This window comes from Labeo rohita, chromosome 9, assembly GCF_022985175.1.
Source record: "Labeo rohita strain BAU-BD-2019 chromosome 9, IGBB_LRoh.1.0, whole genome shotgun sequence".
Lineage (NCBI taxonomy): Eukaryota > Metazoa > Chordata > Actinopteri > Cypriniformes > Cyprinidae > Labeo > Labeo rohita.
Window position 1 is genome coordinate 23,709,325 of NC_066877.1, and position 20,407 is coordinate 23,729,731.

The 20,407-nt window shown below is 35.3% G+C and overlaps 2 protein-coding genes across 6 annotated transcripts; both read right to left on the bottom strand.

Moving 5' to 3' along the window:
- Positions 1–1,180: 1,180 nt before the first annotated feature.
- On the bottom strand, positions 1,181–11,552 carry cdc16 (cell division cycle 16 homolog (S. cerevisiae)). The gene is made up of 18 exons (XM_051118903.1): positions 11,271–11,552; positions 10,761–10,815; positions 10,523–10,620; positions 10,248–10,286; positions 9,073–9,213; positions 8,673–8,832; positions 7,668–7,762; positions 7,258–7,391; positions 7,089–7,168; positions 6,959–7,008; positions 6,795–6,868; positions 5,211–5,336; positions 4,965–5,117; positions 4,818–4,881; positions 4,459–4,520; positions 2,242–2,377; positions 2,066–2,156; positions 1,181–1,635 (listed from the first exon to the last, which is right to left on the bottom strand). Exons 1-18 carry the CDS (start codon positions 11,433–11,435, stop codon positions 1,391–1,393), a joined length of 1,968 nt encoding a protein of 655 aa, XP_050974860.1. The 5' UTR covers positions 11,436–11,552; the 3' UTR covers positions 1,181–1,390.
- A 130-nt stretch (positions 11,553–11,682) lies between these two features.
- Positions 11,683–19,622, bottom strand: dcun1d2a (DCN1, defective in cullin neddylation 1, domain containing 2a). 5 transcript variants are annotated; one of them, XM_051118908.1, is made up of 8 exons: positions 18,881–18,904; positions 18,101–18,317; positions 15,758–15,926; positions 14,308–14,438; positions 14,138–14,220; positions 13,897–13,993; positions 13,286–13,398; positions 11,683–12,454 (listed from the first exon to the last, which is right to left on the bottom strand). In XM_051118908.1, exons 1-7 carry the CDS (start codon positions 18,887–18,889, stop codon positions 13,319–13,321), a joined length of 786 nt encoding a protein of 261 aa, XP_050974865.1. In that variant the 5' UTR covers positions 18,890–18,904; the 3' UTR covers positions 11,683–12,454; positions 13,286–13,318. The 5 variants fall into 5 exon arrangements, with proteins under 5 accessions (XP_050974865.1, XP_050974866.1, XP_050974864.1 ...); XM_051118909.1 differs by lacking the exons at positions 11,683–12,454; positions 18,881–18,904 and adding an exon at positions 19,557–19,622 and having other exon boundaries at positions 13,068–13,398; XM_051118907.1 differs by lacking the exon at positions 11,683–12,454 and having other exon boundaries at positions 13,068–13,398.
- Positions 19,623–20,407: the final 785 nt, after the last annotated feature.

Here is a 20,407-nt window from a genome sequence, read left to right on the forward strand (position 1 = left end):
TATATAGTCCACATGAGAAAAAAAATAGGGACAACTGAGGGACTCATATGCAACTATTACATAAGGTTCAAATGCTCACTGATCCTCCAGAAGATAAAACAATGCATTAAGAGCCAGGTGTGTAAACTTTTGAACAGAATAAAGATGTGTACATTTTTCTTATTTTGCCTAAATATCATATTTTTTTCATTTAGTAGTGCCATTTAGAAGCTACAGAAGATACTTACATGTTCCCCTAGAAGACTAAATAAGTTAAACTTTGATCTTTAAATTCAAAAAGTTAATGCAAGAGTTCAAATACACAAAAATGCTGCAAACCAAAGAATTTGTGGGACCTAAAGGATTTTTGGGCAGTTTAACTGTTCAAGACAAAAAAACTCATGAACAACTATAACTAAACAAAAAACAAACAAACAAAAAAAAACACAGCTATGGGTCATTCAGGTAACAACACAACAGTATTTAGAATCAAGTGTATGTAAACTTTTGAACGGGGCCATTTTTATAAATTCAGCTATTATTTTCTCTTGTGGTCTATATGTTAACGTCTTTTATGGGAAATATCTTATTCAGGTCAACACTAAATAAAAAATAACATGGATTTTGTATGATCCCTCTTATTTTGGTAAAATAATTAACATTTTGGAGAGTGTATGTAAACTTTTGACTTCACAATTGTAATAATATTTCAGAACATTATCAAATAAATACAGCTTTCGTGAGCATAGGATACTTATTTTAAAAACATTTTTAAAATTTATTCCAAACTTTTGACCTGCACCATACACTGTTATCCCATAAATCATATTAAGTATCAAATTCTTGCATTTCACTACTGATCTGGTTGGACAAACCAACCTAAAGGGTTTAACTAAAGTAAGTTCCTTAAATTTACAAAGTCTCTAATCAATCTTTGGGCTGATTTTGGTGTCTTGCACAGAGAAACGCACAGATTTCCTTGCATTCTCATCTTTAGACGGATTTGTGACAACTGATAAAATCACTAATCAAAGACGCTGCAACAAACTTCCTTTGGTTGACTAAACTCACGGTTCTATAAAAAAAATGCAAATGTCAGCAGATGTTATTGTCTGACAGACAATGTAAAAAGGACATTTTGTTCAGCCTCAACCCCACAAATCAGGTGATTCAATAGCGCACCAATGACAATACACAAATCTGTGTAAAAATATGGATGCAGGGTTTATTGATGAAATCATTCGAACCCTTGTGCATTCACTTCTTTACATTTATTCATAGTAAAAAAAATCCACAGGGGTCCGACACAGAGGACACAGCGGATGGAGGGAGGGTGTGTCATCTCTTCAGCGTCACATTCTAACATCATCTCATGCTCAAAGTTCCTCTCTGACCCATTTGTAGGTCCCAATCACGTGCTGGTGTCAGACATGGACGTCTCCAGCATCATGTCGCTCTCGTGCATGTCGCATTCTAAGAGGAAGCGCTGGAAAGCATCGGTTTGTTTGTCAGCGTTGAAAGACGGCGTTTCCAGGCACACGTTCACCTCTTCTACGGGCTGCGCTCTGCTCTCATTGCCGTCGGCAGAAGTGTTGAGCATCTTCATTAGTGCAGGCGTGCTGAGGGTCTTTCTCACTTTGTCTTTAATATCAGTTCCTGGAAAACAAGACAACTTAATAGTTGCAAGGACACTTTGAATCTATAATTTATGAATTGGATGCTGCATACTAGGGGCGGGCGATATACTGGTAGGCTTAATTGGCAGAAATCGGTCAACCGGAAGAGAATTGAGTATCGCCTCTTTTGCGGTTATGATGTTGCTGTGGTATAGAACGTATCATTTGCACTTGTTTTTAAGCATTGTGGTTTAAAAACAAGTGATGTTAAGTGATTAACGCAATCAGCAGCGAAAGAGAATTCATTTTGCTATATGCGTGTGCTGTCTGAGACATATGCATGTGAGTATTTAATGTTATTTTTGCCACTTTATAAGCCTTGAGCGGTTAAATACACACATTTGTATGCTTCAAAACTGGTCATATCGCCCACCCCTACTTTATACACATCACATAGATAGTTTTCTTACCAATGTAAGCATCAGAATCGCTGATATACATCTCAATGCAGTGACCCAGCATGGTTACAGAAAATGTGTCATCTCGTTTAAGACCAAGTGCCTAAAGAAGACATTTATACGTGTTGAAGTGCATCATGGCTGATTCAAAAACTGACCAAGAAATTGTGGTGGTTATATATTCTCACAGTGTGAAAGTAGTCGATGGCACTCTCAAAATCTCCCATGAGGCTGTGCACGTAACCAATGGCTGAGTAAGTGGAGGCATTCTGTGGGATGAGGACCAAAGCTTGCCTGTGGTATTCAAGAGCCTGTTCGTATTTCCTACACAAACAAGATGAAAGCATTCACTGACCTGATTTTTGTCTATTTTGCAACAGATAAACGTCTAGACAAGCTAGCTATAGAGGCAGCGGAAAATTATTCTGAAGCCATTGTAATTACTTTTGAAATTAACTTTGAAATTAAAAGTCTACACAATCCACATTATCAATTCTCCACATTTCAGTGTGGGAGGTTGGGTCTGGGTTGGCATTTTTATGTTTGCTCAGGTTTCAGTTCCACGTAGATGAAATGCTCAATGCGCGTGTTGTTTTCAGATGTGGCTTTAAATGCTTAAATACTTGGAAGATCTATATATCTATATATCAGAGGTCGCCTTAACCGAAAATTGTCTGTCATTGACCGAATTTCTTTTTTTTTTTTTTTTTTTTAAATCAGTGACGGGAAAATCTAAAGGCCGTCCGTAACTTTGACAGATTACACTGACAACATGTGTTGAGCTGAATTAAAGAAGAAGTCCACTTCCAAAACAAAGATTCACATATAATGTACTCACCCCCTTGTCATCCAAGATGTTCATGTCTTTCTTTCTTCAGTCGTAAAGAAATTATGTTTTTTGAGGAAAACATTTCAGCATTTTTCTTCATATAATGGACTGATATGATTTTGAACTTCCAAAATGGTTTAAATGCGGCTTCAAATGATCCCAGCCGAGAAAAAGGGACTTATCTAGCATAACAATCGGTTATTTTAATAAAAATAACAATTTAAATACTTTTTAACGCCAAACGCTCATCTTTTGTTCCTGTTCATGACATCTCATGTTCTCCCTCAACTTTAAAATCATCCTATATCACATTTTACCTTTTTTGTTGAGGTTGTTTGATCTTCTTTGCATGTTCAAAGACTGCAAAGACTGGGTCGGTACTTCTGCAGCGATGTATGATTTTTGAAGTTGAGGGGAAAAAATACGTCACAGTTTTTCAACATACCCTAACTGTCTTGAGTCAGAATACACAGAGTTCAGGGAGAGAAGGGCAAGATGAGCATTTGAGATTAAAAAGTATTTAAATTGTATTTTTTTAAAATGAAAATAACCGATTGTTTTGCTAGATAAGACCCTTCTTCCTTGTCTGGGATCATTTACAACCGCATTTAGGATCGTTTGAAGCCACATTTAAACTGCATTTTGGAAGTTCAAACCTGGGGCACCATATCAGTCCATTATATGGAGAAAAATGCAGAAATGTTTTCCTCAAAAAACAATTTCTTTATGACTGAAGAAAGAAAGACATGAACATCTTGGATGACAAGAGGATGAGTACATTATGTGTGAATCTTTGTTTTGGAAGTGGACTTCTCTTCTAGGTTTGCAGGATGTTAGTACAAGTCATTATATTAATACAGTCCAAACAAACAAAAACAAAAGACATAATTTAAGAGCCATTTATAACTATAGAATCTGGAGTGGAATGATCTTCAAGTGTGAATTGTGAGCCCTTTGATATCCAGTGGGCGGACATGCATAATTCATGAAACACTACAGTGACGGAACAAAACAAGCACTCTATTAAAGTGGAGAAAACAAGACACACAAGAGAGAAAGGATGCCATGTGACCATGCCCAGATCATGCTCTTCATTAAAAATGCCACTCCTGATCATTTTAGAAGCAGATACATTTTAGTCACAATTCCAGGCTAGTGCGTCACTATGGCCCAAATCCCGCCTATTTTAACTGGGATATAATGAGGTACTTTAGCTGCAACATTTGCCAATATGTAGTATAGTTTATATACACTACCATTTAAAAGTCTGGGTTGTGTCAAATGTCAAGTGAACAAAGCTGCATTTATATGTTGTATAATTTAAAATTATATTTTACATTTTTAAACAAATATTTTAAAATATAACTTATTACTGCGATGGCAAATCTGAATTGTCAGCATCAGTCTTCAGTGTCACATGATCTTTCAGAAAACATTGTAATATGCTGATATGGCACTCAAGAAACTTGTTTCTTTGAAACCCAAATATTTGAAATGGTAGTGTAGGTCATGAAAAACGAAAGTAAATGTACTAAAAACTAAAAAGTACAGTGAAATCAGGATTCTTTCAACTTACTTCAATTTTCGACAGACGTGACCCAAATTGTTTAAGAGCGGCTCCCATTTGTCTACTGTCACCTGAACAGAAATAACAAAAAAAAAAGACCAGAACATTTCACAAAGGTATGATTCTTACCATGTACCAAAAGTTAATATGCTATAGAGAACAGACACATTTTATTATGACACAGAAGAAAATGAGTTGCTGTTGACCCAGAGAAAACCAGGAAGTTTGTGTAAAGAGGTATTTTCATTGTTTCATTACTTGAATGATGAAACAAAAGTACATCATACTGAACTAGCTAGGCCATCTACTCTGACTAAGATCTGTCTTGACCAGAAACAACTAGATGATAGACGCAAAAAGATGGTTACCTCATTTCCAATGGCCTTAATCTTATCCATAGCATCTAGAAACAACTTCTCGGCTGTTTTATAACTGCAAAAAAGCAAAGTGCAATCAGCAAACCACTAACAACTGATGAATATAGTGTGAATGCTTTTTTTTTTTAAATCACTTACTCTCCATTTTGGAAGGCAACCACAGCTACCTCATGTATGACAAACGGGTCCTCAGGCGCAATGCTGAGGGCCTGGCTAAAGAAACGTTCGGCCAGCTTGGGGTTGTTAGTGAGTCCATACTCCAAACCGATGTACAGCATGGGCAAGTGGCATCTGCTCAAACAGGTGAGAATGTTTTTTTCCTAGCCTAAACTTGAGGCAAATATTCTTGTCCTAATGAATTTTACCATTACAAGGTCTACAAACCCTTTCATGAGCTGGGCAGCAGTGAAGTACGCAGCCATGGCCTGATCGTGTTCACTCTCCACAGCAAACGAGTGACCGTATGCTATCCATGCCGGTCCGTACGTGCGCTCCAGCGTGGTGGCTTTACTATAGAAGGGGATTTTGAAGTTAACCACAAGTTTTGTCATCTACAAATCTGTCATCATTATGAAACCTTTTGCCAGATTTACCACAGAAACACGTTTCGCGAAAATGACCTCTATAGGAAATTGAGTTTTGCAGGATCAGCACTAAAAAGTTTTTCCCCCATAATCTCTGCAGTTATACAACAGGGCAAAGGTTTACAATACTTTATTTACTTATGTTACATTTCTTTCAAACACATGAGTGACTTCCTTAGTAAGCAACGTATGTTAGACAACATTACGTGACAATTTCAATAAAATATTTGAATGTTATTGAAATAATTCTCTCATGCTTACCAGGGCTGCATTTATTTGATCAGAAATATAGTACAAACTGAAATACTAAATATTGATATATATGAAATATAATTTTTTATAAATATTAGAATTTAAAATACACTACCAGTAAAAAATTTTTGGACAGTAAGATTCTTAATTTTTTTTTAAAGAAGTCTCTTCTGCTCACCAAGCCTGCATTTATATGATCCAGACTACAGCAAACAAAGTAAAATTCATAAAATCCAAAAATTTTCTATTTAAAATGTAATTTATTCCTGTGATTTCAAAGCTGAATTTTTAGTATCATTACTCCAGTCACATGATCCTTCAGAAATCATTCTAATATTCTGATATTCTGCTAAAAAAAAAACCAAAAAAAAAAACACATTATTAATATGTTGAAACAGCCGATTAGATTTTTTTTCAGGTTTCTTTGATGAATAGAAAGTTCAGAAGAACAGCATTTATCTGAAATAGAAAAATTTTGCAACATATAAATGTCTTTATCATCACTTTTGATCATTTTAAAGCATCCTTGCTAAATGAAAGTATTAATTTTTATAATTTCTTTCCCAAAAAAAAAATACTCCAAACTTTTGAACGGTATAGTGTGTAACGTTACAAAACCTTTTTCTTTTACAAAAACGCTGATCTTAAATATTGATAAAAAAAAATGTTTCTTGAACAGCAAATCAGCATACAATTTAGCTTAGATCACAATAATAAAATCTATTATAATAGAAAGCAGTTATTTTAAATATTAAAAGTATTTCACAATATTACTGCTTTTGCTGTACTTTGGATCAAATAAATGCAGGCTTGGTGAGCAGATGAGACTTTAAAAAAAAAAAAACATTAAAAATTTGACTGGTAGTGTATTTAAAAATGTAATTTATTCCTGTGCAGGCAAAGCTGAATTTTTAAGCAGCCGTTACTACAGTTTTCTTCCTAATTCTTCTAACATTATGATTTGTTGCTCAAACTATTTTTATTATCAAATGTAGAAAACAGTTTTGTTGTTTAATATTTTAGAAAGTTTAAACAGCATTTATTTGAAATGTCTTTACTGTCACTTCTGACCAATTTAATGCATCCTTGCTGAATAAAGTAATTCATTTCTTTAAAAAAAAAACAGTCATACCTAAGATACCGTCTTGCGTGTTCGTTTTTGTGCCCAACCATGAGGTAGTAACAACCAACAGCAAACCACGAAACCTTGAAAAGGTTGACAGATAAAGAAATGATGAGAAATCAATCACATGAAACTTAGCTGAAGCTTGTGTCATGAAAAAGAATCTAACTCACTGGATTGCTGGGATACAAATCCACCAGTTTATGAGACAGGTAAAACAACTCTAAAGAGACAACAGATGATATACGTTATGAATCCACAATAAGTGTCACTTAAAGCTGAAATCAGTATTTAAGTTCATACCATTTGCTTTGCTCAGCTCAACAAGGGTGCCTATGTGCACTGGTAAACAGTTAGCATGAAATGGGTCTTTCACCATAACCCTACATTAAAAAAAAACATCAGAGGATATCAAACTTGCCCTAAATGTCAAACCAAACCTTAGAAACCAACGTCTGTTTTGAAAACTTACATAGACGTAAGTGAGTAGCACATTTTAAAGTCACAGTTGTAATAATGTCGCTCTGCGAGGGAGACGACAACATCCAAGTTGTCCTGGAGACCATTGACTATTTCTGGGACGACCATCTCGCTGGGTTTGTTATACTGGAAAAGGAGAGCTGCTGATTAGCTCTTCAGTGCGCACTTCAATACCACTGACTGAATAAAGAGGTGCTTCAAAATCTCAGTAATTTGTGCATGTTCTTTTTTTAAACTGAAGGATAAACAACAAAATCAGGAAAATAATAAACAGAATCTGAGCCACGTGATGACGTGAATGTTCAAACAAAGCTATTTCATATATAAATCATAGAAAACCATTTTTGGTACACAAATGTTTTACCTAATTTAACCGTCAGATGAAGAAAAAGTCCCTCATACCTTCTTTAACTTATTTTCAAAAAGGAAACGCAGCAATTCCACTTCCTCTTCTGTACACTGTTGACTTAAGGGCAGAGAATCCAAGAAATCTTTTTCTAAAACAAAATAACATTTTATGAATTTAAAAGCATGTATATATTTCATCCAAAGTGACTTTCAAGTGAATACATTTATGACAAGCAAAAGTTTTTGAACAGTAAGATTTTAATGTTTTTAAAGAAGTCTCTTCTGCTCACCAATTCTGCATTTATTTGATCCAAAGTACAGCTAAAACAAATATTTTTACTATTTAAAATAACAGTTTCCTATTTGAACATATTTTAAAATGTAATTTTTTCCTGTGATTTCAAAGCTCAATTTTTAGCACCATTACTCCAGTCACATTATCCCTCAGAAATCAATATTAATTAAATTAAATTAAAGTATTAATTTCTATAATTTATAATAAAAAATATATATACTGACTCCAAGCTTTTAAATGGTATAGTGTATAATGTTACTAAAGCTTCTTATTTCTGATAAATGCTGATCTTTGGGGGGAAAAAAAAATTTACTTAACTGTTTTAAATATTGATAATAATAATAATAAGAAAAAATGTTTCTCGAACAGCAAATCTGCTGATTTCTAAAGGGTCATGTGACACTGAAGACTGGAGTAATGATGCAGAAAATTTAGCTTTGATCACAGGAATAAATTACATTTTAAAATATATTCATATAGAAAGCAGTTATTTTAAATAGTAAAAATATTTTTAAATTGTACTGTTTTTGCTATATTCAAATAATCAAATAAATGCATGGTTGGTAAGAAGAAGATACTTTTTTTAAAAACATTTTTGACAGGTAGTTTAGGTAAAAATCAGAGAACAATACAATACACTAAACAAAAACTGAAAAGCATCATGCTTTGCTGTTTTAAATGTATTTTTGTTTGGCTGTAAGCACATTATGTACAAAAACAGAGAATTTCAAAAACTGAATGAAAATATGAAGAGCTTCTCTCACCCTCTTGGGCGGTCAGCATGTGATGGGACGTCAAAAGGTCAAAGGCTTCAAAGCAGTAGACGTCCAATTTCAAGGCCTCTTTGTAGCTAGACGTGGCTAGGGGTCTGTTGTCCATGGCATCATAGATCTTCCCCCGCAGGAGACAGATGGAACTATTGATCTGAGAGAAAAGGCCACAGGGAGTAAAAGATCCTGTCAAACTGTTACACCATTCAAATACCAAGTTTATTTCTAAAGACCAGCTGCACTCATTCATCCAGGTACAGCGTTAAATTCAAAAATGAAACATAATAAACATAATCAATGGCTAAGAAAATGTTCCAGAAATCTGAAAGAAAACAATGCAGTTTTGATCCTGGACTGAATAAATTAAATGATTAAATAAAAGAGGTAGGCTCACTGAGGCAGGAGACATTTCCCATTCCTTCGCGGTTTCCCTTGAGCCATTTTCCTCCTTTACATTCTTCTCCAATATTTTTTTACTGGCTGCTTCCTCCATGTCCAGTATGTCTAGAGCTTGTTGATATTCTTTGGCAGCATACTGCAGATTCAAAAAAAAATTAATAGTACAATCACTGATTATTCCTTACGTTTTCAAAAAAAAAAAAAAAAAAAAAAAAAAAAAAAAAAAAAAGGTCTATCAGTCATAAAATTACACAAACGCCCCACCAATTGTAATTGTATGTTCATATATTAAATATTTTGATATCTCATTACATTTTCAGACATTCGTACATTTGTTTATTTACATTGACATTGTAAAATCCATTTTACAAATTTCCCCAAAAAAAGGGAAAAAATCTACTACCAGTCAAAAGTTTTTGAACAGTAAGATTTTATTTTGAAAAATTTACTATTTAAAATAACTCTTTTCTATTTGAATATATTTTAAAAAAGTAATTTATTCCTGTGATTTTAAAGATGAATTTCTAGTATCATTACTCCAGTCACATGATCCTTCCGAAATAATTCTAATATTCTAATTGCCGCTTAAAAAACATTTATTATTATTATTATGATGAAAACAGCGGAGTAGAATTTTTTCAGGTATCTCTGATGAATAGAAAGTTCAGAAGAACAGCATTTATGTGAGATAGAAATCTTCAGAAACATTTTCAAATGACTTTTATCATTACTTCAATTTAAAGCATCCTTGCGAAATAAAAGTATCAAAGAATCCTGAAACAATGTACTCAACCGCTTTAAATTTTGGTAATAATAAATGTTTTTTGAACAGCAAATCACCATATTATAAATAAGATTTCTGTAGGATCTTGTGACATTGAAGACTGGAGTAATGATGCTGAAAATTTAGCTTTGATCACAGGAATAAATTACATTTTAAAATATATTCAAATAGGAAGCAGCTATTTTAAATAGTAAAAATATTTCACAATATTACTGCTCTGTGCTTGGCTTGGCGTGCAGAAGAGACTTCTTCAAAAAACTTTACAACTATTACACTTTTGACTAGTAGTTTATATTGTATATAATGCATTTATATGCAATCTCACAATATTTTATTTTATGTGAAGCATAAAATAAAACTTTCATAACATCAATGCAAATACTCACGTGACATCTTGCAGCTAGATACTGACAGGCTCCATACAACTGAGAAACAAAAACCGAACATGAAGTTATAAATAACAAACAATGTATATCTTTATTAATTTCCTTGAACATGATTTCTTTACTTCACTCTACTGCATTAATGCACTCTTCCAGCATGGAAATACAGATGTGTCAACTATTTTATCGAGTTAGGTTTGTGAAGGACTGCAACTTGGAAGCCTAAGAGTATCTGCAACTATTGAAATGACTTTTATCAATCAATCAACATCTCCTACCTTGTCAAGTTTGCGAGATCTGAGCGCGTGAGAGGCTCTGTGATACTGTGCTGTCAAAAAAAGGCACTGTGCTAACCAATAAATGTCTTGAGGATCCTCTATAAGAGATTGAAGAGTCTGGGATTAGTCCAATAAGCAATTAAGAGTCAAGATAATTTAATGAACACAAAATATGAATTTAATCTAAGACTTCCACTGCTATTTGACAGTATCCAGTGTTCAGGATGAAGATACTTACCATGTGATAAGGATGCTACTTTGTCAGCCCAAAACAGAGCACTTTGATACTGTTGCTATAAAACAAGATCATACAATAATTATAGAGGAAAAACTACAACCAACCTATATTTTCACTATGAAGATAAAACTTTTTATTTAGCAATCAACAGATGTAGATGATCATCTAGCCACATCAGTGCAGTTTGACATGCACACACCCTCTTAGAGATTATTTATATCTCAGAATAAAATAGTCCAAAACAACACGATGTCATATCTATTAATAACCAATAATTAGGTTATTTAAATGTAAACTAAGAAGCTTTCAAACCTGTTAGCATAAGTCAGCTGGCTAGCTTCAAAAATACACCCAGTTGTTCCGAACTTCGTGTATTAACTCTACCGTTTTCATTTTTTACAATATTACGATAACGTAGCGTCATATTAACGGCTTTATAAATTTAAAATTCTTATCTGGTGAGCAAATTAAAGCTACAGTCGTAATGCTAAATATACTGCCTCTTCTTACCTGATCAATGTAGTGTCTCACTCTTTTACGAAGCCTGTCAAGATTCATGGTGATTGTACTGTTTGTCAAATACAAAAAACTGTCATTCTTGTCAAGTGTAATAGATTGAAAATGAGTTTTGTAAGACTGATCCTCTGTATGTAGATTGAAGCCCGCGGTTAGCATAAAACGTGTGTTACATTGATAACGCTCCGTAGAGAATCACGGATTTTGTGAAGTTCCGTCATTTTTTTATTATTTGTGTGTGGATTGGAAGTAACAACGAAAAATGCAAATTTCAGTGAAAATACATTTTTTTACACAGTTAGAATATTATAACATACATACAGACACATAATAAAAACGCAGCAATACATAAATACACAAGCTCTCAAACGTGAACGTGAAGCCTCTTTGGGTTAATATAAACACATTTACCGCTCTCTTGTGGTACACAGTGAAATTGCATCGCAAGTTCCTTTTTTTTACCGCCATTGAAGGAATAGTTTACCCAAAATAAAAATTCTGTCATCGTTTACTCACCCTCATGTTGTTCCTGCTACTTCCTTTCTTCTGCGAATCACAAATATTAAGAATTTCAGGCAGAATCACAGTCTAAAATCTTACTTTCCTCAGAGAAAAGTCATAATCATACTCTTTTAAATACACTAATTTGATATAATCATGTTTTTACTGCTTATATCCACTAAAATAAAAGATCAGCCTGTGATGTGGATTAAAAAACCTACAAAAGGATATAATATTATTGGCAAAGCTTTAAATCTTCCTATACATATTATGTTTATTTGAACAGAATGGATGAAGGAAACACTGGGCACAATCCAGAGCCCAACTAGGCAACATTAAAAGAGGAAAGATGTCATATGGGTGACCAAGAGGCCGCGATGCAGAGACTTTGGCTGACATCAATATTCTCAGCACTGCAGATTTGGCACTCTTCGACGAGAAGGAAACCACTTCTGAAAAAAGATGAGCATTACATCATGCCGAAATTTAGCTAGAAGCCTTGTGACAAACCTAAAAATCACAACTCCATCTTAGGCTTTCGGGTTACTTCAGTGATTTATGAGACGTACTAATCAGTTTGATTCATAAGCATGTTGAATTTGTGACACTGATGGGAGAATGTTTCATAGTGAAAGCTTCTTGAAAGCAAAGCCTCTTGTTGTCCAAGGATAGACGTCCTGTTAAAGAATAACAGGGTTGTTAGAGATTGAGAAGAACATAAAGGGCAATAATTTATTTCTTAACATAAATCTGGTAAACAAAAAAAAAAAAAAAAAAAAAAAAAAAAAAAAAAAAAAAAGAAAGAGTAACACTGAACCGTGTTGTTACAAGTTCCACAACAGGGCAGATGACACGTTTGACCTAAAATCACACAAGAACATGGTATGGAGGCTTGTTTTGACCACGCCTTTCTTTCATATGTCTCATATTTCATATAATAAAACATCACTGATAATACATTTCTCTCTGTACATACTGCTGCAGTAGATACAGTATTTTACAACTGTAACAATAGTGCTGGTGTTGTGAGCCGCATGCTGTGCTGCCCATGAACGTCTGGCTTAAAATGCGGACATGATCGGCGTCAAGTCCTGCACGAGATACACACCCAGACAGATGGGTACATAATCTAAAACGAAACTGGAGAGACTATTCCATAATTCAGACCGTGAGGAGTGGATAGGCAATGAGGACTCGGCCCTATAGAGTGACACTGATTGCTATGGAGATGAGGTACTAGGTTCGAAGTTATCCACCCAAAATCTCCAAGGGTTTCGGGCTAGAATTGAGTCGCCAGTGCAAATATAGCTGGCCATGTGCATTTGATGGCTCTATAAGAAATCTCAAGTTGCGCACTCTTGTCCTTCCTGTGTGATGTGTGGAAGTCTGAGTCATCTTTTCCATCCTGTTTTTCCTTTTGCAAAGCTTGTCGGTTTCAAGTGTTTCTCTTAGTTCTCTCTTATTATGCTTACAAGTCTTTAAAAAAACTACAAAGTCAATGAGGCGACCGAGGCGTGAGTTCTCGCCCAGCGGCAGCGGTACTATACAGTTTTGCGTTTTGATCCCGTCACAATTGGCCGAGCGTATTCCACAAAGTCGTCGATGAGAACAGGCCATGCTCCTGGAACAAAACAGAATGTCACATGATTAAAATTAATCACTAAAAATTCAATCAGCGTATGAGACCCTCAACCACAAAACCAGTCTTAAGTAGCACGGTTATGTTTGTAGCAATAGCCAAACACAGTGTATGGGTCAAAATGATCGTTTTTTCTTTTATGCCAAAAAATCATTAGGATATCAAGTAAAGATCATGTTCCATGAAGATATCTAGTAAATATCCTACCATAAATACATCCAAACTTAATTTCTGATTAGTAATATGCATTGCTATGAACTTCATTTGGACAACTTTAGAAGCGATTCAATATTCAACACTCAATATTTTGATTTTTTGCACCCTCAGACTCCAGATAGTTGTATCTCCAAATATTTTCCATACATCAATGGAAAGCTTATTTAATCAACTTTCAGATTATCTCAGTGTAAAAAAAATGTATCCTTATGACTGGTTTTGTGGTCCAGGGTCACATATTAAAAAAACGTATATGTGTGTCACCTTCTTCATCATAGTTTGACATGTCATCTGCAATCATGTTGCCAAAATCCAGAAGCAGGTTCCATGTGTCTTTGGGAATTGATCGCTTATGATGCTCCTGCACAAAACAAGAGAGCATCTAAATTAATTGCTAGGAATTATTCCACTATGTGGTTAATGTGCTGCGTAGCAGCCAGAAAACCCATTTTAATTTGCATTCAGTGCTAAACAGGGTCAAAAGTCCAAAGCTGTAATGACTTACCAATAAAAATCTGTTCCAGAGGTCTAGGAACTTAAAACGTCCAGCCAGAACCAGGTTCCAATATGCTACCGCCATCTCTAAATCTGAAATGGGAAAAAGACAATTTATACAGATGACTGTGTAAGAAACCAGAGTGAAAACTCACATGAATGCATTAAAGGTGCAGTTACCTAAACCTTTTTGTCCGGGATTCTTGGCAAAGTTGAAGGTGAACTGGTAGAAATCTTTGAACTTTCCGCTATCTTTCAGATCCTGTTCTAATCTGGGTAGAAGAGCTCGAAGTTTCTCCGGACTGTCACACCTGCAAATGAAATGATGAAACTTTTAGGCTCGTTGCCAATCTACTGGCTCATTCACATGTTGTTCATACAAAATTTCAAGATTTATATTAAAGGAGAAGTCCACTTCCAAAACAAAGATTTACATATAATGTACTCAGCCCCTTCTCATTCAAGATGTTCATGTCTTTCTTTCTTCAGTCGTAAGAAATTATGTTTTTTGAGGAAAACATTTCAGCATTTTTCTTCACATAATGGACTGATATGGTGCCCCAATTTTGAACTTCCAAAATGCAGTTTAAATGCGGCTTCAAACGATCCCAAATGCGGTTGTTAATGATCCCCGCCGAGGAAGGAGGGTCTTATCTAGTGAAATAATCGGTTATTTTCATTTAAAAAATAGAATTTAAATAATTTTATTCTAATGCTTGTCTTGCCCTGCTCTCATTGAACTCTGTGTATTCTAGCTCAAGACAGTTAGGGTATGTCGAAAAATTCCAAACATATTTTCTCCCTCAACTTCAAAAATAATTTCAAAGTCATCCTACATCGCTGCAGAAGTACCGACCCAGTTTTGCAAAGTAAACATGCAAAGAAGATTAAACACCCTTAACCAAAAAGGTAAAACAGCGATACAGGACGATTTTGAAGTTAAGGGAGAACATGAGATGGGAGTTTTTCGACATACCCTAACTGTCATGAACAGGAACAAAAACAGTCCAGGCAGAGTAAGACAAGATGAGCGTTAGACATTAAAAAGTATATAAACTGTATTATTTTTTATGAAAATAACCGACCGTTTCGCTAGATAAGACCCTTCTTTCTCGGCTGGGATTGTTTACAACTGCATTTGGCATCGTTTAAAGTCGCATTTAACTGCATTTTGGAAGTTCAAAATCGAGCACCATATCAGTCCATTATATGGAGAAAAATGCTGAAATGTTTTCCTCAAAAAACATAATTTCTTTATGACTGAAGAAAGAAAGACATGAACATCTTGGATGACAAGGGGGTGAGTACATTATATGTGAATCTTTGTTTTGGAAATGGACTTCTCCTTTAAAGGTGCTGTTAATGGTTACAACCTGACTTATAACTACACAGGTTCTCCTCAACGTGTAAATTAATTTGAGATACGTCAAGCATTTCAGAATTGCTCATTTAGCCAAATACTGTCACCGAAAGAGTAGTTATTTCTCAAGACACCTATTTCAACAATTCTGCCAGGTAGTAGGACAGTTTATGTGTGATATTTTCAAACATATTTGATAAGATATTTCCAAAGCAACTAATATTGTCAACAGGGCGCATGACTAAATAAAGACATGAGGTCATAGCCCACCCCAGCTCTGTCATGCCATCAATGAACTCTTTCTTGCTGAATTCACACTGTGTTGCTGCACGGAATTTCCATGCCACAACCAGAACACTGATGCTGGCTGGATCCAGATTGAGGTCGTCACAGAACTGTTGAATTCCATCAATCCCAATCTTATTTTCATCCTGGGGATCTGAGGGAGAAAAACAAAAGTATTAAAAAAAAAAAATCAAGAACACTAAGTGTCAGTTTAGTAAAGCAAACATTTCTACGAGGAATTCAGCATTTAAAGATGCAGGAGTAAGTTTTTGTTAAGTTTTCCTAGCTCTTTTTCATTCTAGTGGTTTTCGGATTCATAGTGACATGTGAACTTCAAAATCGCCCTACGTCGCTGGTTTACCTTTTATTATAAAGGGTGTTTGACCCGCCTTGCATGTTCACTTCGTAAACGCTGGGTCAGTACTTCTGCAGCGATGTAGGATGATATTGAAGTTGAAGGAGAAAATGAGATGGGAGTTTTTTGACCTACCCTAACTGTACTGACCCGGATTTCACAGAGTTCGCATGCTCATTGAAGAGCTAGACAAGACGAGCATTTGAGGTTAAAAAGTATATAAACTGTACATTTTTTTAGAAAATAACCAATTGTTTCGCTAGATAAGACCCTTCTTCTTCGGCTGGGATCATTTAGAGCCCTTTGAAGCTGCATTTACACTGCATTTTGGATGTTCAAACTTGTGGGCACCAAAGAAGTCTGCTATATGGAGAGGAATCCTGAAATGTTTTCCTCAAGAAACATAATTGAAGAAAGAAAGACATGAACATCTTGAATGACAAGTGAGTGAGTAAATTATCTGTAAATTTTTGTTTCTGGAAGTGAACTACGCCTTTAAATTTGTTTATATGTCCTGCTATTTTTTCATCACTCCGTGGCATGAAAGCTGCAGGTCTTGTTTTATTCTCTGTGCTCTAACAGGAATGTCTTGTTTAGACATTTTAATCTTCCACTCAAACTTAGTCTTTATTCTAAGTTTAATTCTATTGTGTTATTTAGATATACATATATATTTGGTTAAAGTTGCAATGTAACAAAAGTAGAGACAAAATAATTTTTCCGTATTGTGATTTATGAGTGAAACTGATAACAGTTGAAGTCAAAAGTTTACATACATCTTGCAGAATCTGCAAAGAGCTGGGGGTGGAAACTTTTTGAATTTGAAGATCAGGGTAAATTTAACTTATTTTTTCTTCTGAGAAATGTGCAAGTATCTACTGTAGCTTCTGAAGGGCATTACTAAATGAAAAAATATGATATTTAGGCAAAATAAGAAAAATGTACACATCTTCATTCTGTTCAAAAGTTTTCACCCCCGGCTCTTAATGCATCGTTTTTCCTTCTGAAGCATCAGCGAGCATTTGAACCTTCTATAATAATTGCATATGAGTCCCTCAGTTGTCCTCAGCGTGAAAAGATGGACAGTCATTGTTGGAAAGGATTCAAATACATATGAATATGTAGGACCTGAAGGATTTTTCTGTAGAACAGCAGGGAGTTTAACCGTTTAGGACAAACAAGGGACTCATGAACAAAAAAAAACACAGCTGTGGATCATTCAGGTAACAACACAGTATTAAGAATCAAGCGTATGTAAACTTCATTTTTATTAATTCAACTATTATTTTCTCTAGTGGACTATATGTAAACATCTTTTATGTGAATTACCTTATTCAGATCAGCACTAAATAAACAATAACATGCATGTTGTATGATCCCTCTTATTTTGTAAAATAATTAACATTTTGCAGTTTCTGCAAGGTGTATGTAAACTTTTGACTGCATCTAAAAAAAAGTTACTTACAGTTGAATGTTAGAAAAGTTTATGTGAATGAAATAATTTGAGAAGCCTGCCATAAATCACCAAAGAGAAATGTCGTTTCACCGGAAGAGTTATGAAATTTTGATTAAAAAGTTACAAAGTCAAAACATTTTTTTTTTAAATGAAACATACATGGACGAATTAGAATGTGTTTCCATTTCATGACAACTTTAAGCACCTGCTGGATAAGAACTATATAAAGTAAACTTGTTTTTATTATTAGTAACTCAGCATGACACAGCTGGTCGTGCGATGTCAAACTGAAGGCCCTCACTAGAGTGCAAGCCACTCTGTTTAGAAAAGTAAAATAGCTTTAAATTTGAATCATTTTCTCAAAAGTAATAGACGAAAACTCAATTGCATCAATTTCTTTATCAATAAGACTTTGTTTAGGAGAAATAAATGCCTAAGTGCACCATCAAGCATGCAGTAGGGCTCTTAGGCACAGGACAGCAGGCACAATAAACATCAGAATTAGATTAAAACTCACCTTTATATCGATTGTAAAGCTGCTCCAGCTTTTTCCGGTCCACTGAGCTTTTCATGGATTCCTTGTGGTACAAATCTGGGTTCTGAAAGTAGTTGTCAGTAGCCACCTCTAGTTTCCAGTCATTTTGAGTGAGGCAGTATACGGCGGTCTTCTCCCCGGCTTGAGTAAAGGACATGAACTGCCGTACCTTGTCCTTTTGGGAGGATTTTAGTTTATGCTGTGTGGACACAAAAGATATGCCCTCAGACATGAACTCAGACAGACGGAGGAATACACTCAGCAGTGTGTACAAACAGAAAGAGACACAAACGAACATACAGAGAGAGAAAATTGCACACATTCAGGCACAAGACTAAAGCTGACAACTGGAACAAACATAAACAAAGCGTTGACCAAACGTCCAGACCTATGTGGCAATTTAAAAGGACATTCTACCGGTTATAGCAACTTCGACTGAAGCACCAAGCATGTGAGGACCTGTGACAGGCCACTTGCGCTTGGCATGTAATATGAGATGGCAAGCTCAGGGCGGCCAGTGCAAAACAACCGGGTTACCCGACAGTTATTTCCATCGATGCACAGTAAGCTGTTTTTACACTAGTTTGTAAAATGAGTTCAAAAGAACCGTTATGACTGGGCCATCACAAAAGACAGAACCAGAACATAATGTGCAAAAAGTTTGATAGCATACTCAAGGCATGTTTAGAGGGTATTACAAACTGGAAAACAACCAGGCTACTATTGGGGGCTGGGTTGAAAGGGCAGGGCTAAAAGACTTACGTTTGACATTTCATGGCTGGGTATGGATGTCACTTAACCCTCCTGTTCTGCTGACATTGACTGCCTGCTTGTTTGGGGTCCCAGAGACCCCTGTTTTGTATGTGTAAAATCAATGTAAACATTTAAAAGCATCAGTGATGTCATAGCATATATCAGGTTTTAAACTTGAAGTCTCAATGACACCACAACAGGAATAAGCTTTGTTTTTAATGTAAAACTATTTAATCCTAACATCAAGCAGAAAGCTTGTTTAGATACAGATCTTATGCATTTTAGAAAAGCCATAACGTCTAACCTGATTGTTCGATGTTAAGTACGATTTTGATGTGTTAAAACAGAGCTTGGAGGATCTCTAAACCCAAAACAGAACATCAGCGTTAACAGCATGCAGGCTTGGCTAAAGCACGTAATGATTTTAATTCTCAGATGCATTGTGCATTACACAGGACGTGATTCCAAGACACATAAGCGGAAAGGTACATGCTGAACTGCCTAAATATCAACAACTGACCTTCCTGCCCATACAAAAACATACACACAATTATGATCATTCTCGGTGCGACACGCGCAGGCAACAACTCGTACAAGACGCGGAATATCTACGTTTGCCAGAGCTTCTCCGTCGAACGCAGAAGCACAAAACGTCAGCAATATTTTTAATTTCTATGTCACCTACCATTTTATCACCCGCTGTTTGACCAAATTGATACCCAATGCTCCCATGTACATCTGCGCATGCGTGTAGGCATCAAGGGAATGCGCTAGAACACCAGCGAGTCTGCGCGGTGGAAACAGTTACACGTTGGGGGTTGTAGTTCGTAAACGTGCGTTCTGTAGTTCGAAGAATATAAGGGTGTGACTGACTGTGTATAATTAAAATCCCAGAGATGAGTAGTAACACATTAAAAGTAGTAAACTACATTTTCTATAGTGTGATAGCTTATATATTTCCCCTCTCTCGTACAAACTATCATGAATCAATTCATTGAGCTCAAATGATTCACTTATTCATATATAACGAAAGTCTGATTCGTTGACGTGTTATATATGTTATGTATCTGTTCACAAAGTATTTATCGATTAATTTGAGATTCTGTCGTATTTTTAATTAGAAATAATCAGTTTCTACCTTTTCGCCCCTCTATGGTAGCCTCGTTCATACTTTTTTAGTAAGTACCCTTTTATTAAAATTGTAAAAGAAAAAAAAAATGTATAGAGGCTTTGCACATACGTCGCGATTTGGTTTGGTCACTTACCCGGATACGTGGCCATATTGGTGATACTCGGATGTAAACAGCAGCATGGATTGCACATTTATGCTGTGTAATATTTTAACAATATTTTAACAAACTATAGTTATTAAGCAGTAAAGATACGTACGGGCAGTATTAATTAAGATATTAGCCTAATATCTCACCTACCTGACCGGAAATAAAAAAAACAAACATGAATGTTGTCAAGATTTTTGGCCTTAAAGAAATCATGGTTCAGTTTGGCCAACCACAAATGCATTTTGTTCCTCAGACA